The sequence below is a fragment of the Epinephelus moara genome, chromosome 8, assembly GCF_006386435.1.
Source record: "Epinephelus moara isolate mb chromosome 8, YSFRI_EMoa_1.0, whole genome shotgun sequence".
Classification (NCBI taxonomy): Eukaryota; Metazoa; Chordata; class Actinopteri; order Perciformes; family Serranidae; genus Epinephelus; species Epinephelus moara.
Window position 1 is genome coordinate 31062147 of NC_065513.1, and position 27150 is coordinate 31089296.

The window sequence follows — 27150 nt, forward strand, 5'->3', positions numbered from 1 at the left end:
TTTATTTATTTATTCATATTTATTTGTGTGGGGGTGGAGGGTCGGCAGAGTATGACATGTAACTTCTAAAAATCAGTAAAAAAAAAAATAAAAAAATAAAATAAAAAATAAAAACCTGAAAAATAAACTTGAATCTTCACCGGACAGGTGATGTGCGCATGCTCGGCTCTCCTATTGTTTTCATGTTTTCATTCATCTCCGCACGCAGCGCGAACAAAGGGACGTCAGGGTCGCGCTCTGATTGGCTCCCGGCCGGAGCCCCCCGACGCAGCTGTGCCGCGAGCTCCGCCACAGCAGATGGACCCCTCGCGCTCTCCTCCTCCTCCCTCTCCTGCTGGTCCTGGATGCACGCGCCCCAGTGATTGTTTCCAACGGCAGGAGAGCGAACGAGTTGACCGAGGAGGAGTTAACCGTTAACGGACAGTTCAGCCGTAACGGAGAAGAAGAGGAGCGACGGGAGGAGGTGGTGGTGGAAGAGGAGAACCGGAGAACCGGAGAGCCTGCCGTCCCTCGGGTTTGGTGAGCCGAGATAGGATCTCCAAAAGTCGGCATGAATCAGACAGAAGCGTCGCTGTAGCTAAGTGGGCTGATCGTGGTGATGGTTGATGTCGCGACGTGTAGTTTGATAGCGTGATTGTCTCCACAAAAACAAGACTTAGAAATGTTTTGACAACATTTAATGCAAAATTAGCACACATATTGATTTTATAAAAGCACAGGCGACACATGTATGGACTAATAATCCGAATATGAGGCGTGTGTGGTGTATTTAAATCACATGCGGTGGAGATAGGCATGCTCCGTGGCACTTCACATGAAGGCTCAGCCTAAATCTTGAGCTGAAAATGATAGAAAATCCGTATTTTATTACGTTTAGTCTCCAGCAGGGAGTGTGTGTGCAGCTATGTGTCAGTAAAACAGGTTACATAACAAGCAGTTGATAGTTAAGATTCCTCTCAGCACACACAAGGCTGGCTAGGACGGACCCTCTGCCAAAAATGAATAATGTTTTGGCTTGTGATGCACACTCAGCTGCCAGTTTATTAAGCACACATAGCTAAAGTAATGCTGGTTAATACAACAGCCCTGCATAAAGTCCTACCTTTATGAAGCTTATAATGCTCAGTGTGTTTGTTGAAACTGTTTTAGAGAGGTGTTAATTAAACTGTATGGTAGTTTCTGATATTTTGCCAACCTGCACTGATGTGGACAAAGTATTGAAAACAATGCAAGTCAACAGCAGACTCCAAAATGATCATAAAGTTGAATTTAAACCCTAACTGAACATTATAGGTAGGATTATTTGCAGAACTGTTGCACTAGCAGTTAATAGTTTATGAGGTACACCTATCTAAAACTATTACAGAGTGAAGTGTCAGTCTTAAATGAAATATAGAGTCAACTAAGGATGCAGTTGTTTGGTCCATAAAATTTCTGATAGGAAAAGAAAGAGCCTAAAGTGAAATCTTAAAGAGACAATTCACCCCAAAATCAAACATACATATTTTTCCTCGTACCTCTAGTGCTATTTATTAGTCTAGATTGTTTTGGTGTGAGTTGCAGAGTATTGGAGATATCAGCCATAGAGATGTCTGCCTTCTCTCCAATATGAGGGAACTAGATGGCACTCAGCTTGTGGTGCTCCAAGTGTTAAAAAAAAATACACTTGAAAAACTCAACAGCAATGTCTCTTCCCAAAAATCATGACCCAGTTACTCAAGATAATCCACAGACCTTGTTGTGAGCAGTTTCATGTAGGAACTATTTTCTTTCTACGAAATTACACCCACCAACCGTATCACTGTGTAGAGAGCCTGGTCTCATTCTGAAGTCGTCATAATTCGGCGCTTGGGCAGTGACTTGTGGCATCAGAAACCAACCAAAAAAGGCGACCTTTAACATTGGCATGATTTGTGGACAGTTGCCATTAAAATTTAACAGTGCCCGGCAGCATCAGGGGGATACACAGTGGGACGAAAGTTAAGCGGCAAAAGTCCGAGTAGCACAGGCAGGAGGGGTGGTGGATGGGTTAAACAAACATTGACTTTCACCTGAGAGAGCAGTGTTTGCGCCCCATAAGATTCTAAAGCCAAACCCTGTTCTTTTTCCCCATTCTCGCTGTATTCCCCATCGGCTGTATTCGGCGTCTGCCAGAAGTCAGACGCCGAATACAGACGATTTTTTGGCATTCCGGTTTGATTTGGGTGGACGAGGCGAATTTCCGTTTCCAATTTCCATTTATATGTAAGTAAATATGCTGAACCATTGCGATGGATTCAGAGTTTGCAGTGACGCCAATTATGTTCCGCCTCGTTAGTTCACCGCACAGACCATTTAACCTGGCAACAACTGCAGCCTGCTCAAACGTGATTAGTCAATATCACGCGGACTACAAACAGCCTACAACCGGAAACCAGGGCTCTTCCGCTCTTTTTACGGAGGCAAGATCTCTATATAGAGACTACTTTTTCCCTAAACCTAACCATATGTTTTTGTTGCCTAAATCCAACCATGTGTGTTTGTTGTTGAAGGAAAAAAAAAAACACCATTTCGCGTTGTACCGACATATTGCATTTATTTTGAAAGAGACTGTATGCAAACATTAAATGTCCTGTCAACAACCAATGCACCCAGGATACCTTGTACATTTTATCTGGACGTGGAAAGTCCATGACCAAGCACGTCAATATGTGACGAGGTCAGAGTGAGAATGTGTTGGTGTAGAGGGAAATGTGCATCTGCCGCCGAATGGGAAGCCAAAAGCGTTTACATCTCGCACTGTCGCAAGCACGAGGCTCTCGTCCATGAGTAGGTGCATGTTACCTTCTGTGCAGTGATCTTGTTCCCTTATATTGGAGAGAAGGCAGACATCTCTATGGCTGATATCTCCAACACTCTGCAACTTGCACTAATACAATCTAGATTTCTAAATAGCACTGCAGGTATGAGGAAAAAATATGTGTTTTTAATTTTGGGGTCAACTGTCCCTTTAAAATATTTTCTTTTGTGTGACTAAACAGTCCAAAAATATTTAGTTTACCATTATAGAAGACTACAAACACCAGAAAATATTCAGGGTTAAAAAGCTTAAACCAGTGATTTTTTTTTTGGGCTTGGAAAAACAACTGGAATGATTAATTGTTAATCAAAATACCTGCAGATAGATCAACAAATGTATCTGGTACAGTCAACAAAGGGGCACGAATAGTTTCAGCTTGATCTGGAGAATCTAAAATCCATATTTAGACTCTTGCCATGTTTTTTGACAACCCCAGTACGCCTGACATGGAGCAGAAGAGACAAACACTATTTTTGGCTCTGTGTTGTGGGATAGTTTCTGGAGCTCAGATGTTTTTGGTGTTGCTATGACAATGGTGACAATAGTGAGGCAGAGCTGTAGTAATGTGGAGGCTTGAGGCAGGGGAGGTGGGATTTAAAGCAGACAGGAGGAGGTTTTGGAGCCATTCATCGTCCATTTCAGCCCAAGACTTTGACAGAGGAGGTACAGAGGCAAGAGGGCAAGAGGGCAGAAAACAAGCATGCGTGTGTGTGTCAATGAAAAGGAGAGAAGGAGAGTGGAGGGGGGAGACAAGTCAGGAAGTTGTGGTCATGAGTTTTAATAGCATGGCGGATGGCTTCTAGTCTTTCGCAAGGGAATCTTAAAGGAGACAGAGGAGAAAGCTGAATGGGAAAAACAGTCCAGACAGTAGAGAGGAAAGAATTCCCTAATCAGAAAAATTGGACTGTGGAATGAAACAACTGAGAAGATGAAGGCGAATGAGACATAAACATACAGAGAAATTGTCTGGCATTGTAATGAGGCACAGGGGACTCGGGGAGTCACTGAGGTCAGCATTTGGACAGACAGAGCTCCATGATCTTAAACATGGACTGGGTCAGCTGTGGGTCAGTCTGGCTGCATATACATGCTGCTGTTGGCTTCAAAACAAAAAGCGGAGACAGCTGTTTTCTGCTGTGTAAATGTCAACACAGATAATTTCCACAGAGCCAAGGTCCTCTGGTAATGACAGCTATCACTGGTTTGGTTAAACGTCAAGGTAATTAAAACAATTTTATAGGCTGTAATCTTGAGAAGACGCTGAATATGGTGCACTAAAGGTCAAGACTGAAGTTTGTGGGTGGTTTTTTTTTTGCTTTGTGAAGGCCACATAACCTGTAGTTTGTCAGTATGCTTTCCTTAATTTAAAGAAAACATGGTCTGCTGTTGTAGAGCTGGAAAATACTGACAGAAATGTAATTTTAATATCAATACAGCAAAAATATTTTGAGGCATTATTTCCAATACAGACTAGGTTTGTAAGATGGCCTTTGACAAAAACGTAATGATGTGGTTTTCCAGAGAGGTAGAAAAAAAGAAATCACCCGCCTCTCACGATTATTGTTATTGCTGATTAATCTATCATCTATTGACTTGTTAGTTGTTTGGTCTATAAAAACAGAGGAATACTTTGCACATCTACTTCCAAACAGGTGCGTAGGTGAGGGATGAGATGAATAAAACTTTTAGAAAAGTCTCCTGCATACTGTCTAACTTGCAAAAATAACGACTTTAATGCTGCGGCGAAACATTACGGAACGTCTAGTCACATTAGCATTAAAATTATTATTTTTGCAATGTAGACAGTGTGCGGGATTCTTTTCTACAGGTTGTTTGGTCTATAAAATTTCAGGAAATGGTAAAAAAAAATGTTGATCAATGTTTCCCAAACACCAAGGAATTGACTTTTCCACAACACAAAAAAATAGCTTACTGTCATAGATGGTTAAAGAAAATACAAAATATTTACACTTAAGAAGATGAAATCAGAGATTTTGGGCTTTTTTTTTCTTTGAAAAATGTTTCAAACTGATAAATTACTTATCAAATTAGTCGACAATTGTGACAACTAATCGATTAAACATCGCAGCTCTACTGACGACACTGAGGTCATATCCATAGTATTTGCTCGAGAAACTCAGGGATTTTAATAACCTAATTCCTTCATTTTTAGGCTCAATATATTTTGATTTTCGTTCTTTCAGACCAACAAAATAAAAAGAAAGACTCAGTGCGTCTTCACCAGACAACAACAGCGTTTAAACCTTAATGTTGTAAAAACAATACAGAAAATAAATCAAACAGGTAACTGAATAAATAATAAGAAATACTTATGATATTTTATTTTTGTTGTCTGGGAAAGAGGGGTTGCATTATTTTAACTCATGACCTTAGCATCTCTAAATTTCTGGTTATGTTCCTGGAACTGGGTATCGGACATCAATACCTTTTTGTACTGGCATCGAACATCTGGTCAGATTCACAGTCGTGTTTGCTTATTTTTTTCATGAGATAGTTCCTGAACGTATTTTGCCATTTTTAGGCAACCACAGTTATTTTATAGCTGCTTTTGTTTGGATATCATCAAACATTTGACACCTTTTTTTCTTAGGTTTAAAAGAAAGGTATTGAAAACATATGTTTTAGTGTCAGTGGTGCCTGTGTTGAAATGTTTCAAATGATACTCTGCCTGTTTAACTTTAATGCAGCCTTTACAGCAGGGAGAGACAAAGCTTTGTCACAGTATTACAATAAACACAGACCCTTAGACAATATCTTGTCTGATATCACAACATCAGCATTTCACTGAAATATCTCAGCTCTGTCACATGAGATCTGGAGCTGAAGAAAATCATTTAAATTCCCTTTGGACACAGTCAAAAACACACATTCATCCAGCCTGAGCCCAGCAGCAAACACTAAACAGGGTGCACATTTAGCAGCAGCTTTAAAGGTTAAAAGTCTGATTTGATCTTTATTTCCTGACGTAACATCAGGGACAGATCAATTTCGTTATCAGATGCTCATCTACGTAGTTGACTTAAAGTTCATGTTGGTCTGTGACATACAATTACATCATTGTCTTGGTTTGAGAGCTGGCCGTATGTCTGTCTCAGACCGCTGGCATCACCCACTAATGAGTCCATGAGCACAGATGCCCTTGACCATGACCACGGTATTAAAGGCTAATGATTTCCATTGTGGTGCTGAATGGTTGAGCTTTTGAGCGCTTGACAGAGCTAATATAGGTGCTGAAATATTGATAGACCCTGGCATGTGGGCCGGGCTGATTGGTGTTTAATATTTAATCAGGCCACAATAACTGAACACATTTATTTCAGATTGACAGGCTCAGGTTGTTTGACAGCACTGTGTTTAAAGCTGCTACATTACTGCGCTTGTCAGGTTTTGAGCATCTTTGTTAAAAGTGTTTTGGTATATGTCTGATCAGAGTGTTAAGATCAGGAAACTTAATTAGCTTATCAGTTTTTCTAGCCGTGCCCATATGTGTGTGTGTGTGTGTGTGTAATCGTTTGTTTGGGTGTGCATGATAACTCATCCATGCTGTTTGAATTGAGGAAGTTTTGGGCCGTGTCAGGGTTAGTGTCAGTTTCCTGTGTGACTGACTGAGTAAAGGAGGAAGTGATTTAGCGGAAGGGGAGCCCTTCCTTTAAACGCCCCCACTTCTTACTTGTCTGCTCGCTGTCACACTCGCAAGAAAAGACGTTTGATACCGACACCTGAGTGACAAAACTGCTGATACCTGAGGATACGTACAGAGTCTGCTGGCCTTAACCTTTCACTCCTTGTCTCTCTCTGTCTCTCCACATCAGCTGCTCCCTTTTTCTGGTGACTCAACAACATCACACAGTCTTCACTACGGTAAGATCACTTGTAGTCTTGTAACTGATATTTATACCACATTTATTGGCAGGAACAGTATTTCTCTATGACTTATAGTATTATACTTTGTTAGCTGATCTGTTGTCGAGACACTGGCTGTGTTAGAAGAGAGCCATGAGAGTTATGAAATCTGCCATTTAACTGTAACAACAATAATATAACATGTAAAAAGTGATACAGACTGGCTTTTAAACGCTGCTAAATAAATGCAGAAATTAATTGAAACCAATAGAAGCCCGGAACTGTAAGAAAAATATACAAACAAGACTTTAAAGTCCACTCTACAGCTAAATGCTAACATGCTTACAACATTAATGTTAGCATGTGATTTTGCAGGTATTATTTAGCAGGGTTGCCGTTTGAGATTAGCCTGCTAGCATGCTAACATTTGCTAATTAGCACTCAACAGAAAGTACAGCTGAGGCTGATGGGAGTGTCATCAGTTCAAAAAAAGGAATACATAGCACAAACAGGTGCGTAGGAGAGGGACGAGAAGAATAAAACTTGTAGAAAAGACTCCGGCACACTGTCTAACTTGCAAGCTTTGCAATTATTTTAATGCTGCTGCAACGTTGTGGTGACTAGACCTTCATCAAACAAAGAGAAGCCATCTTACAGTAAGTAGGAGTGGCTGTGGGTTTGGAATTTAGTCACATTACCCACGTGCATAAGGAAGACATCAGTATCAAACATCAGTAAGTTCATCACAATCAACATTTTACATAGAAAACAGCTTAGTGACAATCCTAAACATAGCCCCCCCAAAAAATTACATTTGACAGGTATTTTCTCAAGAACAGATGCTTAAATTCTTATTGTTAACCTTGCATTCATCAGGTCTTCCATCATAAATACAGGAGAAGTCATCTATAAATCTGTACCATTTTAGAATCTTGGACAAATGAGTGTTCTTGACTGAATTGAAAACAGAATTCCTTCGGAAAAACCAACAGAAATTGCAAGTTAGACAGCGTCTTTCTACAAGTGTCATTAGTTCAGCAGGTAGGCCTACTGAGTCAGTAGACACATTCAAATTTTTGATCTGATGTTAATGCTAGAGTCCCTGATATCTGACAAAACTGTCAACGACTCCATTTCAGTCTTCAGTCTGACACTGTGTCCTTTCTAACTGTTGTCCGTGCAGGGAGAGAGATTTATTTTTTCCTAACCAATCACTGGAGACGCATGTATCTGCCAGAAAGTAACGACATTTTAAGTCCACACTGATACCTAGCCATTGCAACATACCTGTTTTGCTGGGAATTTTTAAGAGTGGAGTGAAACACTGTTTAAGTAATTACAGTGTTTGGTGATACTGAGGAGACATGTTGATTTAGATCAGCCTCGATTGCAGCATTGATCTTGTCCGTAGTGCTTGCCATCGTTGTTATTACTCCTCATTGATTCCAGCTTGACAAAAGCTTTACAACGGCATTACTCCCACCCGTGGCACTGTTTGGCTGTTTTTCATTTCAACTGAAACACTGCAGTTTCATGTCATGATTCAAGATGAATCAGTCTACTTGGTAAAGTGGGCGGATTCAAAGATCTGGACCCAAGCAAGGCTCTAGAGGAAAAGTCAGGGGATCACCAAATTGATAAGGTTATATTGCCATATATTTATTATTTTATCTTTATTAAGACTGGTGCTTTTAGTGCTGAAATGATCCGTTCTCTCCTACAAGACATTTCATTGTACTGTTGACCCTGAGTTAACCTACACATGACTCACTGAGTAAAACAGAACTGAATGTCTCAACCATATGTTGTGTGAATCTGTCCAGTAGTTGTTGAGATGCTTCACTGGATAAGTTAAATCTTTGAGGCAAAGTCATCAGGATTCATCCTCCTCAACACCAATAACATATGCACACATTATCACAGCAATCCAGCCAATTATTGTTGAGATATTTCACTAAAAACTAAAGAAGTTTACCCTATTAAAAGTCAGTCAGGACTCACCTTTCAGGCATGTGAATGTGTTAAACAAATTTAATTGTAGTCTATTCAGTAATTTAGTATATTTTAATCTGGACCAAAGTAGTACACCAAACAGACATTTCCATCCATAGAGCGTGGGTAAAAATCTAAAATGCATAACCTACACTCAAAACTGGTCCTCAAAAATGTGAATTTTTGTAGTTTGGAAGCTAAACCTGGTAATATATATTTTAAAACAGTTTCTGTCTGTGTGTGAAAGCATGACACACAAAGAAAGAGAAAGAGAAAATAATATGTCCAGACTCATGTGTCTGTAGTTTGAGATGAATCCTCTTGGATGAGCTTTGAAATATTTTTATTTCTTTCCTCAGTTATTTAATTTTTAGAGAGAGATTGCACCTACTCTGTGTGTAGATACAAATGGATTTATGTGTATGATCACTTGCTCAGAGATAAATGTTTAAGCAGCTGAGATGATTTGGCTGTGCGGGTGGCACATGTGTCCTCCACCTGTTCGTCTCCTTCCAAAGACTTCTGTACTGCCTCCTCTGCCGATACACAAAGAGAAATACACACAAACAGCAAAGAGGGAAAACTGCAGGGTGATGGCTGAGTGCCATGTTAAACAGCTGCATGTGTGCAGAGACACAAAGACATGAGGGGAGAATTAAAGGGTGACAGTCAAGAAAAGATATATTGAAGGCAAGAGGAGAAGGAGGAGGAGGAGGAGGAGGAGGAAGAGAGTGTGGAGAGCAGCTGTCTCCCTCCGTCACACACCAAATGTTTTGATTGTCTAGTGTTGGTTTAACTGTTAACTATGAGTTGATTCGTCTCTTGGAGGCATAACATTTACAGGAAGTTAGATATGATCTGCTGTTATTGTTTACTGCATGGAGCTTTACCTCCTCCTCCTCCTCTTCCTGTGATCTCTCTTCTCCACTCCAGGCTCCTCTTGTCGCTCGCTGCTGGTCATGAGGAGTCATGAGACTGAATCAGATGGATGAAATTTATTAACTCTCTCTCTGTTACTTCTTTGTCTCCCAGCTCCTCTCATGCTGACTGAGAATGGATGATATAACGGACGGGGTTCAGATTGGAGAGAACAAGTTCATCAGGAAGTAAGGACTGAACACCTCGCTGTTACACACACACAAATGCCTGCACTTAACAGTTTAGTTCTCCCTTTATTAACCTTTGGTATGTGTGGCATTCTGTCTTGTAAACGTGCATATGTTACATCACTGCAGACAATTTCCATACATACACACATTTAGTGATTAATTCAAGTATGCAGTATGTAAGTTCTTGACATGCCCTGCCCATACAGGATTTCAAAACACTATAAAACTTCACATTACATGTAAATGTGGTCAAAATCCTATTTTTTGCTCATGTGTCATACAGATCAGATTTTTTCAGAGCAGTGTGGGCACAAAAATCCAACTTTTTTCCAATCAGTGATTTATTTAATCACTGGCAATGCAGAACTCATGTGTTTTGCCATACATCCGTTTTTTTTCTACGACATACTTATCAGCACAGGCGCAGATCATTCACTATACAGTGTCGGAGCCGTCCATTAACACTACAGAAGGCTGCCAAAACTGTACCGCTGTGGCGATAAGTTGCCAGCCAATAGAGCCCGACGTCCAGGCACTGTCTGACGGGGATAGCCTACCTACATGCTGTGACAGTGTTGTCATGAGGGGAGGACGGAGATATTGGATTAGCCCTGGACACCCCAAGGTTTGGATGAACTGTTCCTCTGTGAAACCCTCCACATGGTGGCCCCACCACTCCTGGCTCACAGCCACACCCACACCTCACTCTCCGTAGAGCTACCAGGAAAAGCTGCTGATAATCCGTGGACCAATGACAGCCCATTTCCCGAAAACAAACGCCCATTGCACATGGCTAATTATTACGCAGATTAATGATGTTATCAAACCTTCCTATAATGGTGATCATTCCAGAGATGAAGCTTGCAGTGCTGTGTCATTTATTTTTCCCCAAATACCTGTTAAGCAAATGTGATGCTTATTGTTTCTCCAATGTGCATGTGTGTGACATTATTGGTCACATGTTAGGCGTTTTAGGGCAGAGGTCCATTCACACTGATGTCAGATACTGGTCATTTCCATAGGCTGTATAAATAATGGACATAGTTACCATAATGTCACCAATTGGTTTGTGGACTACTGCTTTCACCATCTTGGTTTTTTGGAGCCAGAAGTGACCATATTTGGATGAGAGGCTGGAGCTGTAGAGGAGTGATGGATGGATCCGACTCACAGAGTGCAACGACACCTAACAGACAGCCTGTCACTAGAGCAGCCCCGCCCTTAAATATGCATAACTTTGGGCCTTGATAAAATGTAAATTGTTCTTATTAAAAAAAAAATCACCCCCTGTCCAATTGTCATGAATGTTAAAATTAGCTATCGAGACTGAAATTGTTTTTTGTACCAGGCTATAAACATGTTAATTTCTGCTGTAAAGTTAGTGATTTTAAGACGGGAAGTCTATAAGGATTGACTGTGTTTTGGGGCCAGCCTCAAGTGCACCTCACATTGGATTCAATTTTCAGACTCTGATGAAAAGATGATCCCCAAATCCAAAAAGAATGTGACAGAGGATTTATCTTACACAGCAGAATTGTCCTGTCATAAAGGATAGTATTCTGTGTCTGAAATTCTCACCAAGATCCAAATGTCCTCATCAAAAAGCATATTATCATATTTCTTTCACACATCCAGAGAAATGGTGAACCTTTAACCATTTTTTTAATCAGAGTAACCTTTTTCTTGCATGTTTCAAGTCTTAATAAGTAGATTTTCAAGCAGGGTGGGAATAAATTAATCTAACTGCATGTGATACTTTGGAAAATGTAATGTGAAGTATACATGATATAAACAGTACGTACTGTATAAATGCATTATCAGGCTAAAAACATGTAAAATTAGCAACATGCTCCTTTAAACAGCATTTCCTCTTCAGTGATTCAACATCTCTGTCTCCAGGGCAACCGTCCTCTCACATCTGAAGACGTACAACCTTTATTATGAAGGGCAAAATCTACAGCTCAGACACAGAGAGGTTGGTATTTATGGCTCTGTGTGTGTGTGTGTGTGTGTGTGTGTGTGTGTGTGTGTGTGTGTGTGTGTGCGTGCGCGTGTGTGTGTGTGTGTGTGTACTCTCACGTTTAATCCTCATTTTCAACAGGAGCACTCTTCACCACTGTCTGTCTGTCTGTCTGTCTATCTGTCTGTCAGCCTTCCTGTCGCCTTTTTACTTTACTGTCAGTCATTTGTAATTTAATATACCCTACCCATTATTCCTGTATCCCAAAGGAGTAATAGAGGCCCATTGTGTTGTGTGTGTGTGTGTGTGTGTGTGTGTGTGTGTGTGTGTGTGTGTGTGTGTGCGCACGCACACACGCACACTGACCACAGCTCCTCTCTCCCAACAGGAAGAGGGGGAGCTGATCATCGAGGGCTTGCTGAATATCTTCTNTGTGTGTGTGTGTGTGTGTGTGTGTGTGTGTGTGTGTGTGTGTGTGTGTGTGCGCACGCACACACGCACACTGACCACAGCTCCTCTCTCCCAACAGGAAGAGGGGGAGCTGATCATCGAGGGCTTGCTGAATATCTTCTGGGGTCTTAGACGACCAATCAGGCTACAGATGCAGGATGACCACGAGCGAATCCGGCCGCCCCCCTCCTCGACGTCCTGGCACTCGGGCTGCAATTTGGACAGTCAAGGGTGAGAGGTTCAGACAGATCCAGTTACATCTCTGCTGACCGGAAATGGTGATACACAGCGGGTTAGTGGGGGGCAGATATAGATTTTGTCTAGTTTGTCTGATAAAAAAAATAAGGTTAAACTAAATAATTGATCTCCACAGTTTGATCAATCCTTTAGGCAGTGGTCCACAGAGAAAAAGAAAACCTTTTAACCCACATCTGTGGCTCAGTTTTGGATTTTGCTCGAAGCTACTACAGATCAATCTGTGTCAATAGGCTTGAAGCCCCATTTTCAGCTCTGTAATCCCATTCATCAGAGGAACTATTCTTGTTCCAGGGATAACAGATCTCATGGCCGTGCAGCTGACAGCTAGGGGCAGGATAACTTACAGGAAATAAACAAAGTAACATCAACACTTAAACTTTGAAGTTACTAAATCACACAACTGCAAAGCGACAAAACAGGTCCAGCTCTCAGGTTTGGGTATTGCGAGTATTCAAAGCAACATAGAGACAAATGCTTACACAGAGAGCTCCAAAGAGTCCAAATAATCCACTCTTAAAATTAATTTAACAGGCAGGTCTGTCTGCATTGTTTTCCATGTTTTTCCAGTTGAAACTATCAAAAAACGGTGACCTAGGTTACAGCACTGATTCTTGCAACCCCACAAAATTCATTATAGCCTCTTACAAAAACAGACAACCTAAAAAAGTCAACAACAGTGTAAGTGCACACTAAGTTTACATTATTTTGATCACTTTACCTTGCCGTCAGACAAGTTCTTTTTAGATGGGTAACTGAAGCCATTAACTATGCTTTCTTAAAGGCACCAGACTCCATTGAGAGAAGCAGTAATTTTACCTCACAGCACGTGATAGTTGCAAGTCGACCCGCTGCCTCAATCATTTAGTGTGACTCACGGAACCAAACTAATAGCCAGACATCATGCAGACACCCACGTCACGTGAAGTGGGGAAAATGTTTAAGAGGTGCTTAGGAAAATAGCATTAAGACTGAAACATACACACCGCCCAAGTCACAACATATTGGCAAAATACTTTTAAGTCACCATCAGATGTCCTGGGTTGGCCTGTGGATCCTGATCCACTGACCGAACTCTGTGGTATTAAAAGTTCTGATCTTGTGTCAACCAGCTCCCAATATAACATATTATTATTTGTAACCCTGCTAGTAGGTAGGTTAATATTATTGTTAAGGTGGAAGCCCATTCTGCCCTCGTGAAGAATGTGATGCACTCTACATTTGAAAAAGACTAAATTCTCCTTAAGAAGGTGTGAAAACAAATTCTACCAGATCTGGCAACCCTTTATAGAGCACTGTAAGGAAGATGCACCAAATTCTCCCCCAAACTAACTAGCATAGTTTAAATAACACTAAACATGGTCAATCTGACATTCCTCTAAATCTTCCCAGCCCTTTTGACTTGGAGAATATCTTTATATTTTTGTACCAGAAATTCTGTTCTCATTTTTTACTACTGCCATGGTCTCTTTAACTTTGAAAACCCCAATAAAAAGAGTTGGGGGGGGGGGGGAAGACTAATACATACATAATTCGACCAAAATTAGAATTTTCAATTTGAATACATCTGAAACATTACTGGAAAGTTATAGAATGATCCTCAAAAAATAAAGAAGCCGCCCTTTAAATATCAAGGGAAATACTCTAATACACCACAAGCTACAACAACAAAGAGGAACAGCTGTCACAAGCTGAAACTAACAGGGACGTGACATACATACAGTACTTTATGTGGTGTTTTAGAGGTCAACAAAATGCTGCTGCTTGGCAGGAAATCTAATCATAAGACCCACCTCTGTAACAGTGTTTGCTGTGGTGATGTTGCTACCCAAAAGTTAAAGCCTTACTGCGCTATTGTGTACTTACCCCTCTCATTTTTGCGTCAAAGCAATCAAAGTGTTTTTCAGTGCCATTAAATCTAATAACAGTTTGTATCTTTGCAGTCTCCTCGTCACTGACTCACTCTCGTTTCTTTATTGAAGTTCCCCCAACAGCACAGATGGTCAACAGACGACACAGCAGAGCCCGCCCACAGTCGAAGTGACGCCACCTGACAACCAACCAGAGGGCAACGGTGTGACGGTAGAACAAGAAGAAGGTGAGTGGCTTTGTTAACAGTTTAAACATACTGAGTATCACTTTCTCAGCTTTAACAAGGATCCAGTGAACGACATCATGTATCAGTCCAAAAACAACTGCATTACTAAAAATACTTCTTGTCTTGTTTGTGTTGACTCATCAGATCCTAAGACGAAAAAAGTGACGTTGCATTACATAATCATGATCAAATTAACTGTGGACCAAATCTCTAATTAACCCTGAGCTGTTTATATAAACATGCCATCACTGTTGGATGGAAACCTCTCATCTCCAAAATGGCAGCTGTGCATGAGGGGGGAATTAAAGCTTTATTTTTAGTTCCTCCAGAGTTGTTAAGAGGTTTTTTCAACCCTTACAGGAGGTTGCATATGACAATGGTGATAAATATATGTAGAAACAGTATTTTTTTTTCCCAGTTGTGTACAGATGACGTTTACTGTCATGATGTCATGTGTGATAAAAAAAAAAAAATGTTTTTAACATATTGCAAGCACTGAAATATGGCTTTCTTTCAGGAACAGTCGGTGTTGTAAGTTTTTAATTTCAGTGGTGGACAGTAACTAAGTACATTTAATTGAGTACTGTAGTTAAAGGGAGAGTTCAGCTATAAAATGACAATTCACTCAATATTTACTCACCCCTGTGCTGATGTGAGAATGGGTGAAGATCTCCAGGTCACAAAACACTCCCGGAGATTCAGCGGAAAAGAGCATTGCAGCCACATCCAGTACAGTTGAAGTGAATGGTGACCGGTCCTAAAATGTAAAAAAAAAGAACACAAAGAAACACAAAATGTCTCCATACTGCTCCTGTGGTGTAATCTAAATGTCTGTAAGCTGTGACGGTCAAATTTGACCCGAAAATATGCCATTTACACTATGTTTTTAGCCTAAATGCCAACTGTAGGCTCTCAGACCACAGCCACATGCCTGGAGGAAGTACACGAGTGACGGTGCAACACAAGATCAACGAGATGTCGCGATACCTGTGCACCTGTGTTTAAATGCTAACAGGAAGTGACTCACATGACAGAGAGAGAGATCTTCTTGGATATAGTGACTTGTTTCACATACAGTTGACTTTGCAAACTTTCAACAAAGACGAAAATGTCTGAGGACTTTGAGCTGGAATATACTGACGAGCTCAGACAGATGGACGAAGGAGGTCTGAGAGGCTACAGTTGACATTTAGGCTAAAAACATGGTGTAAATGGTGTCTTTTTGGGTCAAATTTGAATGTCGTGGCTTACAAACACTTGGATTACACCACAGGAGTAGCATGGAGACATTTTGTGTTCTTTTTTTTTTACATTTTAAAACTGGTCTCCATTCACTTCAATTGTACTGGATTTGGCTGCAACGCTGTTTTCTGCAGAAACTCCAGGAGTGTTTTGTGAACTTATTATGAGAAGATTATGTGAAGTCCAGTGTGTGGGATTTAGTGGCATCTAGCAGTGAGGTTGCAGAACTGAAACTTGTCCCGTGTGCCAGGCATGTAGGAGAACTGCAGTGGCCGACGCAAATGACATTATCTAGAGCCAGTGTTTGATTTGTCCATTCTGGGCTACTGTAGAACAACATGATGGACTCTGTAGAAGAGGACCCACTCAGTATGTAGATATAAACAGCTTATTCTAGGGTAACAAAAACACAAAAGTTATATTATCAGGTGATTATAAGCTAATGAAAACATATTTATGAATATTATTTACCATTTCTGCCAGAAGATGTCACTAAATCCTGCACACTGGATCTTTGAGTAAAAGATCTGAGTTCTTCTCCCACCACTCCTTAATTTAAAGAAAAGTCAACATGTTTATTTTCATGTTAAAGACACAGAATAATAACTTATAATAATGATTATGGATTGGTCAGAGGACAGTGAGAGCTCCGCTCAGCTCCTCAGGACAAAGAGTGATGCCGGCGTCTTGAGACGGGGCCAGCGACGGTCACCGAGCGACCAGAGGAAGATTCGACGCAACCGCTTCTCTATAAACGGACACTTCTACAACCATAAGGTGATGCCAGTGAAGTTTTAAAAGATGTATGAAAATAATGTACCTTTTCTTTAGTTTCAGAGAGTTTATGTGCTACTTTTAAACAGATGCTGGATTTGGCAGCAATTCTGTCTGTGTATCTGTGCACAAATATACACACACAAGGTTATAGAGGAAACTCAATTAACATTTGAATGTTTTTGTTTTCCTCAGACTGCAGTGTTTACTCCTGCTTTAGGCTCAGTGACTAATGTTCGGATCAACAGCTGCATGACGACACCTCAGGTGCTGCGAGTTCTCCTCAACAAGTTTAAAATTGAAAACAGCCCGGATGATTTTGCACTCTACCTCGTCCATACGAGTGGAGGTGAGTGTGAATTATTCAGTTCATTCCTTGTTTGTTAAGAGAACGAATTCTTAATGAATATGTGGCATTATGTACTGTATTTATTATTTGTTATTTTTGTTCTGTTAACTGATTCTTTTGTGGATGTGTTGATGTTTCAGAGCGTGTGAAGCTGAAGCGGAGTGACTATCCTCTGTTGCTGAGAGTCATGCAAGGCCCATGTGAGCAGGTCTGCAAGGTTTTCCTCATGGAGGAAGACCTGGGAGAAGAAGTCACGTATGATGTAAATAATCACATTCGTTCTAACCTCTTCTTCAAAAAGAACAAATGTATGGACACAGAAGTTAGGTTCCCATCCAAATGCAGCGCAAATTTTAACTGCATTTTCAGAAAATGCAGATCTATGCGCTTTTCCATCCACTACTGTCATGTGAGTATTGGGAGTTGGTTCATTTAGATAAGCAGCAGGTGGGGCTAAATATCCAGTTAGAAATGGAAGAGTGTGCAACGAGATGATGTAATTAAAGAGTGCCAGTCAAACCTCAAAGAAGGGGAACAATGGGTGTATAATAACGGAGCACACACTGGACAGTGGAGGAAGACATTTTTGAACAACTAATAAGACAGCTCTGTGCTCTTGAAAGAGTTCTGGTAGCAGCCCTGTCTGTACAAGCGTGTTAAAAGCCATCCAGAGACAATGAAGAGAGCCTGCAGTGGCCTGTGTGAGGATGGTCCATCATGACCTTTCATCAGGACTATTCAATATCAATTTCAATTAGGCTGGATTTGAAAAATCATAAATTTAGATGGGCCAGACATTTTCAGTAGCCTATTAAAAACCTTTTTTAGCTTCTGGTTACAACTGATTTTTTCAAATGCAAAAAGGATGTAGTAAAAAACTTAATTGACCCAGGCACATCACAAAGTGCAGAAACAGAGTATAAACAGCTATCAATGCACAGAACCATAAAAACTGGCACTAACAGTAAGCAATAAGACACTCTCGCTCTACTAGTATCTCCCTCTCGTGTTAAGAACTGCATCACATGAGAAAAAAGATATCAGTGAAGGTGTCACTATACTGATCTGTACATCCTGCCTGACCTGTACTGTGCATTGTGCTACTTCCAAAACAATATTTTGTTTACTTATTTGCTCACTAGTATAGCACCTCACTCCGAGATTGCATCTGGGCCGGATGTGCCCCGAAGCCTGTCAGCTGAATAGACCTGTGTTAACGTCATCATTTATCCGTTGAGTCTGTTTCCATTGCACTGAGTTGCATTGACCTATTATCAATAAACCAACTTTTCCACCTACCCAAGCTTAAAATTTTTTTTACATTTCCATCCTGGTCTGTTTTATGTGCAAATTGAAAATGTGCATAATAAGAGGTGGATGGACACACTTGAAAAACAGATACATGAACATGAACTCCTGTTGTTTGACCCTGTGTAGGCACAAAATCCATCCCGCTCTCTGTCTCTCGTGTCCTTTTTTTTAACCACACTAGTCTCTTTTTTGCGGTTTTCATTCTATGTCTCCTCCCTCCCACCAGGTGGCGCAGTACATCAAGTTTGAAATGCCTGTCCTGCAGAGTTTCATCACCAAACTGAAGGAGGAGGAGGACAGAGAGGTGCAGAAACTGAGGAAAAGGTACAAGAGAATACTGAATATAATCTACTTGTGTCTCTTTTCTGTTTTGCCTTTAATGGCCACAGTCGTCATTGTGTTCATCAGCGTATTCTTTTCTGTCTGCATTTGTCTGCTTGTACCTACAGGTATACGTATCTGCGGTGTATCATTGAGAAGCAGCTCAGATGTCTTCCAGAGGGGGCAACGTGTATGTGATCTGCTCATCAGACTGTCAAAGGTACCACATCCTCCACCCAGCTGTGACCAAGACAGTGACCAAGAATCAGCTGACAGCAACCCCAGTGTATGTGTTTCAGCGATTACCCTGCTCCTCCTGAATTCCTGCCTCTGCATGGAGCCTTTTTTCAGAATCATCCGATGAGTCAACCGACACACAAAACTTTAACATGCTATATCGTGTGCATGTGAAGTGGGACCACTTCAGCAATAGTCTTTAGACACAATCACTTCTTCTCGTCATTACATACAGTCCACACTGAGAGACATTCCTCTACTCATGAGTAGTTTTAACAGTTTCACGGTGTAGTGTTTTGCAGAATGAGCCTAAAATGAGACGTCCTGTCTTCTGTTTACCCTTCAGATTACAAGCTGATGCCCAAAATCAATTTAAAGCACAAATATCTCACAATATGGTCTTAATAAAGTGCCTGTTTTAAAGGTTTCTCAAAGCACAAAGACACAAACTCTGATCATATGTTTTGAATTTACTGCCCCTTTGGAAATTTTTTGGGAAATTGACCTGGAAAGTACAATAGAACAACATCAGACCATACAGTTGATGTGAAACCAACCAAACCACCAAGAAAATGTTGTGCCCTCAAAAGCTACGTGCCTTTATCCCTCACTGTTTGAGAATTTGAGGGGGAAAAATGACCCTCTCCATTTTATCTCAGTTGAGAAGTTCACCGCAAGATTATTGAAGGTCTTGTGAACAGAAAATCTGTCTGTGTTGTGATCATCACTCCGTTGGTGGTCCGATGAAGACAACTGTCTGTTATTTCACTGCAGGCATTTGGACTGAATGTTAAAGACATTTCATGATTGAATTAAAGGACTAGTTTGATATTGCTGGAAACATTTTCTTGCCCAGAGTTAGATGTGTGTAGGCTATATTTGTGTAACTACAGCCAGCAGCTGCTTAACTTAGCATAGAACAAGACTGGAATCAGCTCACCTGGCTTTGTCCGAAGATAACAAAATCCACTTACCAGCACCTCGTAAAGCTCAAATGATGTCAATTTTTTTTCTAATATATACAAAAACCAAAGTCTAAAACTTTATTTGTGTTATTTCAGGGAATTATGCACCAGACTATTGCTTGGGACATATATTTGCGGGTAACCCCCCCTGTAAAACAGCATTATGTTGGTTTTACACTTTGATTTTTATACAGACTAAATGAACAGGAAATAAAGGATTAATTATTAAACTTTAGAGGTGCTGGTAGGCAGATTTTGTTACCTTTGGACAGAGTTAGTCAAACTATTTCCTCCTGTTAATAGACTGCACTGAAGTAGCTACCATGACGGCACCCATTGGTTTGTGGACTCCAGATTTGAAGTTTGGCATTTGGGCTTTTGCAATCTTTGTTTTTTGGAGCCAGAACTGACCACATTTGCACCATTTTTACAGCCCTTCATTCTGTATAAAAGGTACAACTGTTGAATGGGGGGGACATAGTTGTTTAGCCTTTAAGCAGGCAGTAGTGGTAGTAATAGCGCTAAATCTACATCTGTGCGAAAAGGACAGCCGGCAGGACTGAAGTGATGTAACATTTTGACGACATGTTATACATGCTACTTACTGCCAGAAGATTTAAAAAGCAGCTGCAACAGTTAGCAGCTATCTCAAAGAAGAACAGCAACAGAAAAATGCTGCTTATTGGGAAAACAAAGAGGTCAGTTCAGTTTAATTCAATTCAATTCAACAGAACTGTATTTATCCTGAAGGAAATTCTTGTGCCAGAGAATCCTTCAAATTACAGTAACACTAAGTGCAGTAACCACAATTAAACGTTCACAACCAGTAACAACCAGAACAACCTGTGGGTTCCTCTGGGTCAGGGTCACTCACTGGGCCCAGTTTTAGAAACAATAGAGTATTAAATATCTGGCAAAATATACAAATACACAAGATTAGAAGTGTTTTCAAGGAGCAAAAGCAAAACCAGTGCCTAAAAGAGTAACAATAGGAGTAAGATTAGCAAAGAGTAACTAAAATGGTGGACAACAAGGCATGCTATCTAAAATCATACACCAGGGTGGCATAATACCGGCATTGTTTGGGTCTGTATAAAAAAACCAAAGCCGGCATTGTGAAGGGGTTTTTGTTGCAGCAGTAGTGGGATCTCTGTGTTAAAAGGGAACTTACAGTGGCCATGCCCTGAATTACGCGTAACTTTAAAGCCTCAAGTGAAAATTGTAGTAACTGCAGTTTTTGGCACCTCAGCGTCGGCTTCATTTTTCAGCCCCAGAGGTTGCAGCTTGGCCCTGTTTCCAGTCTTTGTGTTGAGCTAAGATAACGTGCTGCTTGCTGTAGCTTCACAGAGTGCTACCTATCATTTTATCAAACTCTCGGCAAGAAATCAAATCATCTTATTTAACAAAACCATTCCTTTAAAGAAAGAAAAAATCCAACCTGAAACAACACTTTTGGGGTTTTCTGATGTATCGTCCTCACTTGCATTCCTGCCTTATGTAAGATGACAAGAAGATGTTGACATTTTAAAAGTAAAATAATGTTTGACAGCACAATTCTCCACACAAAGACTCCCGGTCAGAAGTTGGACATGTGGACTGACTGCACAAAAATGAAAGAATATTCACGGGTGGACTTCCCGTTTTTGTTTTTGTTTTGTTATTACATCCAACAGAGAAGGACACGAGTGAAATCCCACAAGACTGTGAATTATGTCGATGATCTTTGTAAGAAGAATGTTGTAAATGTATGAATGACAAAGCAGCAAAGTTTGCCTCCACATGTACAGCGCTTTGCTTCTGTCTGCCCGTCCGTTCAGTGTCTCTAACACCGTTGTTGAAAACCTCGCCGTACAGTACAAAGTGTCATCAACAGTGTGTGTGCGATTCTGAGAGTGTGCATGTTATATTTTTAGTGACTCTTCAGACTTGCCTGCTTTTGTATTGTGTCTTTTACAAAATAATGATCTTTAAGATGTTCATGCCACTACTTGGACAATGTAGGTTTTTCGTACAATGATTGTTATTTAATAAAAAAAGAAAGTTATCTTGAGAAAAAAAGATGAACATATGTATCTGTATAATTCTCTTTAAGTCTTGTTTAGGTCAGTGGGTGAAAGGCCTTTCACGTTATATAATGACGATTAAATCTTGTTGTGTAACCTAAAGTAAGAGAAGAGATATATAACATCAGTCGAAGCTTCGGGAGAGTTCGTTCAGTGCTCGGGTTAAATCATTCAGACTAAATTAGACACACAAATGTACGCCCACACACACCCACAGGTATTTATGTGTGATGTCGTTAGTGGTGCAGCAGCTTACTGCAGCCAATGAGCAGGTGTGAGACGCAGTGATCCACTCCACCTGATGGAGATTGTCTGGAGGATGACAGCCTGGCCCCAAAACATACTTCTTACTGTCAGAAGAGTCTGAGCTGCAAACAAACGCTGTGGGGTTTTTACTGTCAGCAGAGGAACGTCATCTGTCTCCTTCACAAAGAGCCGCTCAACAGGTGAGAGTGTTTATTCTTACGGTTACTTACTTAGTATAAACTGGTGTGAAGATTTTTCTATTGACTACAGCAGGTTTAAACTGTGTTTTTAGTGGTGGAGGTACATTTACCCAAACACTACTACTTTTATACAACTTTATACGTCTTCTACACTACATCTCAAAGGGAAATATTGTACTTTTTTTCTTTGCTGCATTTATTGACACTTAATATTTACTTTTTACATTTAAAAAAAATATATGATGCAATAGGCTACACTTATCTACAAAAAATATGAAATTCTCTCGGCATTATTGAACCATAACATTGAAATGCTCTTAAAATGTATGTTAGTGATAAAAGTAATATTCTATAACACTTTGAAAGGACACTTTTTGCATGATAAATTTATTTTTGATACTTTGATTAAATTTCTATAGGTAAGTAACATTTTGAATTTAAGTCTTTACCTTGTGATGGAGTATTTTTCGACTGGTATTTCTACTTAAGTGAAGGATGTGAATTCTTCCTCCATCACTTCTTATTTTCCTCTCCTACTTTGCAATTGAATTTCTCTAATTTAATTTGTCCTCTGCTGCAAAAATTAGAGTCAACCTCTAGAAAGCACAATTAATAACAGGCTGTTAAACAGATCTGCAGGCTCCAGATTCATAATAAAATGTTTTAACCTGCCTGACTCAGTGCTTTGTGACTCTAATCTGGGAGTCACTGGATTATTCCCAAACTAAGTGACCCAGTTTAATTATAGCTCAACTCATCTTTTAAGAGGACACAGATTAGACTGCGTACTGTTTGTTGACGGCAGAGCAAATGATGTCATGCTGCTCACTGTGGTCAAAGAAGACTTCAGATTATTTATTTAAGAACCACACTATAAAAGTACTCCATCACCAGAAGTCCTGCATTAAAAATTAATTCATAATAAAAATATAGGCCCTCCTTAAAGTAATAAAGTAAAAGTACACATGATGTATAATAGCTCCTGTCAGTTATACTATTACATTATCACTGATGTTTTAATATAGAGGTAAAACATTAGTGTTGGAGTTGATTTAATTCTAGATGCTTCATACACTGTTAGGTACTTAAATCTACAATAATGCACCATATTTTAAAACCTGATCGTATATTTTATTGTATTTTTTTTTCATATTTTGTATCTGTATTTGAAAAATAACTAGTATGTACAGCTGTTACATAAATGCAGTGTAGAAAAAAGTAAAATATTTCCCTCTCACTGTTGTAAAACTATACAGAAGCATAAAATGAAACCAATTTAATAAAGTACAAGTACCTCAGAATTACACTTTTGTACAGTACTTGAGTAAAAGTACTTACTGTAGTTACTTTCCACCATTTTATAGTATATTATTTATGTAAAGTGTGTATATTATATATTCTGCACATATATTCTATAATATATAACACTATAATATACCATTATATTTTATATTTATTATTTATACTTCTAAATAATAATCTTTATTTCTAAAGCGCTTTTCAAAACAGAGGTACAAAGTGTTTTACATGTCAATAATTAAAACAGACAAGACATGAAAACAACTTTTATAAGAAGTGATAAAAACACTTTAGCGTATAAAACAGAGGAAATAAAAGACAGTCTAAATGAACTTAAAACTTAAGTAAAATCAGGAAAGGCTCTCCAATAAAAGTATGTTTTAAGAAGGGACTTAAAAGAGATCACTGACTCGGCCGACCTGATTTACATAGTCTAAAGTTTTTTATGCATATATTGTATATAGCTTTTTAATGTCATCTCTTGTTCCTTGATTTTGTATTTATTGTATGTATTTCCTCCAAATAGTTCTTTATCTGTTTAATGTTAATCTTCTTGTTAGATAAGTGTTACAGTCAAACACTGAGATAACGTTTATTCAATGCTTACAGCCGTCTGTTGGTGCTGCGATGATTAGAGCAGCAGGTCTTGTCCACAGACACAGAGCCAGACCGAATCTCTTACAGTAGATCCTGATGAAAGGGCGTTAGAGATTATCAAAGTTATCTGATCCCACGTCAGCTGCTGGTGTTAACTGGTGTGGCAGCAGTGACGCTGGTTGTGTAAGATTTGTTTTCTCAAAGCTGGATTAAGAGCCATGATCTGTTCTGCTCCTAATTTATCAGCAACGTAAAAATAACAGGCAGCGGGGCTAAAGCTGTCATGGGAACATCTCATCAGTGTGTTTATGAGCACCATGTGACTTCAGGGACCAGTTCAACTAGGTACATTCAGTCATGTGATTCCATTTTAAGCAACATTTCGGAGGCAAATATTGTACTTTTTACTCCAGTGTACTGATCTGACAGCTAAAATTACGTGTTGCTTTGAAAATACAGACTTAAAAATTAAAAATATATGATCAACTCCTAAAAATATGAAGCATTTTTATCATTTAAAATACTCAACAGTGTAGAAGTAAGTAAATATTATCTTCACCTCATCCAACGAAAACATTTTAAATGCTGCATATCATTATTATTATTATTATTATTATTATATTGCATAATAAGTAATGTTTATAGAAGTAATACACTCTTACAATGGTAATTTTGCATTAGGAATACTTTTGATACTAGTAGTAAAAGTATATTTTCTGAGAATACTTTTGATGAAAGATTTGTAAGTTTACTACTACTTACTAGTAAAGCTTACTAAGTTTACTAGTATTGTTGCAATAAAACATAAGTGATTTAAAAAAAAGTTAGTACTTAGTACAGTACAGTTTACTCTTTTTATTTATATCCTCCTGAGACCTGAACTTTTGTTGGGTTCACATTTTTAATTTCTCCTAGCTATTTGCGATCAGCAGGACCTGGTAAGTATTAAAAACTAAACATTGTCTATGATAATAAAGTCCTTATATCCTCAAACGACATGATTATAAAGTCCCAATGTCTTCAGCGGAGTGCTTCCTAATTAACAGTGTCTTAGCTTGTTACTGTTGCTACATTTGGTGAAATCTGTTGCTATATCAAACTACAAACATTATTAATCATAAATAAACAAGTTTCAACCATAAAATGTGATCAGGTTTTGGAGCTTGTCCTCTTTTGTGTCGGGATCGGCTGCAGACTGACTTGGCAGAGATGGCTGCCATCTTGTTTTTACATGGATTGGTGTATAAGTAGAATAAAGTATAAGGTCCAGGACACCCAAAATGTGAAGTTTTTGTATGAGGACACAGGGTCTCAGAAGGATATTTCTATAATTGTTTTTCTTTTTTTAAATACATTTTACAATGATTATTGTTTTTCCCTTCCTGTATTTTAAATGCTGCTTATATCTTGTAGTTGTCTGTATTTTACAAACTCTGGAGACACGTTATGCCTTTTGCTTGAATGCTAAAGTAAAAAAGCACCAGACCTAAATACTTCTTCCATCACTTCCAACACCTGAACAGTCCAAACAGAAGAGTAACAAATCCTCGCCTCCTAATGATGTCTCTGTGTCTTACAGGATCAAAATAATGTCTGGCCTGCACAAACTCCCCCTCACAGTGGCCCTCTGCCTGCTGCTCCTTGCCACACTGTTACCCAGCTCTGAGGCACGGCGTGGTGGTCGTGGTGGCTTTGGAGGTGGAGGTTTTGGCCGAGGTGGAGGCTACAGCCGAGGCTGGGGTGGCGGTGGGGCGGGCTACAGACCCGTCCAGAGCAGTGGACCCAGTGCAGGGAAAGTAGCTGGGGCAGCTGCAGCGGGCGCCGTAGGAGGAGCAATGCTGGGATCTGCCTTGAGCCGCCCTGGGTATGGAGGATATGGAGGATATGGTGGAGGATTTGGAGGAGGGTATGGAGGAGGGTATGGAGGATATGGAGGAGGGTATGGCTACCCACGATTCGGAGGTGTTGGTGGCTACGGCTCCAGGCCTGGCTACGAGCCAGAGGGCTCTGGAGATATGGAGTACTACACTGCAGCATCCAGCGGCCCCATCTACAACAGTATCATCGTTGTGATCGGCTCCCTGATTTCCCTGCTGATGGGCCACTGGGTGGTAGTCATGTAGAGCTGGAGACAGAGCTGCCATCCCTTAACACACACAGGTCCAAACAAACCCTGAATTAAAGCAACACACAGAAAACAGACTTAAAGTCTAATGCGACCCTTCAGTAATGAAAAGCTGTGGCCAGTTTATTTTCTCAACACTTCAGTGACCGTCCATCAGGACAGGAGGAGGAATTTGATCTCTACATCATGTCAGTGTGACTCCACCATGCTTCAGTCTGCAGGTGTACTCATGAACAAACCATTTCCTGTCGAAATACATCACAAATGGTTTGACCCCAATGTGTCCCACACTCCCATTTCTCCTTTTAAAGTCTTTTTTTTATACTTTTGATGATTATTTTTGATCGATATGTTTTCTCCAGAAGGAATCTTTGACAACACGCTAGGAATAAATTAGATGTAGGTTAAGTCTACCTCAAAAAGTCATGTGAGGACCAGAGTTTAAGAGCAGCTACTTCATATGATAATGCCATTTCTCAGTATATTTAGCTATAAGTACATATTTTAGACAGTTTTTTTCATTTTGTTTCATATTCTGTCTGCTCTGCGAAATAAAAAGTCTATTAAAGTGTTACTTTTGCCAGTACAATGCTTGCATATGTAAACTTAACCTGATTAAAGCTCATGTTTTATGCCAATTTGTAGATTTTTATGTTATAAAAAAGTGAAACATGCTTCCATGTTTAATATTGTTATATAAATAAAAAGAACTTAGAACAAACATTTGTGTTGATTTTTATTGTCTGTGAGAAGAGACCATGATGTGTTTAGATACCCAAAGTATATACACATTTTCAGAAGAAGATATTGTTTGTTAATCCCTGTGGGGAGACCCGCTTAAGTGATGGATTAGA

General features: G+C 39.7%; 2 protein-coding genes across 2 annotated transcripts; both read left to right on the forward strand.

Moving 5' to 3' along the window:
• The first annotated feature begins 94 nt into the window (after positions 1–94).
• rassf2b (Ras association domain family member 2b) lies at positions 95–26026 on the forward strand. The gene is made up of 12 exons (XM_050051538.1): positions 95–519; positions 6673–6721; positions 9728–9801; positions 11704–11779; positions 12294–12445; positions 14452–14567; positions 16444–16586; positions 16779–16932; positions 17073–17194; positions 18470–18567; positions 18693–22275; positions 25751–26026. Exons 3-11 carry the CDS (start codon positions 9749–9751, stop codon positions 18760–18762), a joined length of 984 nt encoding a protein of 327 aa, XP_049907495.1. The 5' UTR covers positions 95–519; positions 6673–6721; positions 9728–9748; the 3' UTR covers positions 18763–22275; positions 25751–26026.
• Positions 25761–26294, forward strand: sprn2 (shadow of prion protein 2). The gene has a single exon (XM_050050955.1). It carries the CDS (start codon positions 25761–25763, stop codon positions 26292–26294), a length of 534 nt encoding a protein of 177 aa, XP_049906912.1.
• Positions 26295–27150: the final 856 nt, after the last annotated feature.

Coding starts and splice junctions, on each gene's coding strand:
- rassf2b (XM_050051538.1), top strand. CDS start 9,749: ATGGATGATATAACGGACGGGGTTCAGATTGGAGAGAACAAGTTCATC. Junction 11,780..12,293: donor TACAGCTCAGACACAGAGAG/GTTGGTATTTAT, acceptor CTCTCCCAACAG/GAAGAGGGGGAGCTGATCAT. Junction 14,568..16,443: donor GACGGTAGAACAAGAAGAAG/GTGAGTGGCTTT, acceptor TGGATTGGTCAG/AGGACAGTGAGAGCTCCGCT.
- sprn2 (XM_050050955.1), top strand. CDS start 25,761: ATGTCTGGCCTGCACAAACTCCCCCTCACAGTGGCCCTCTGCCTGCTG.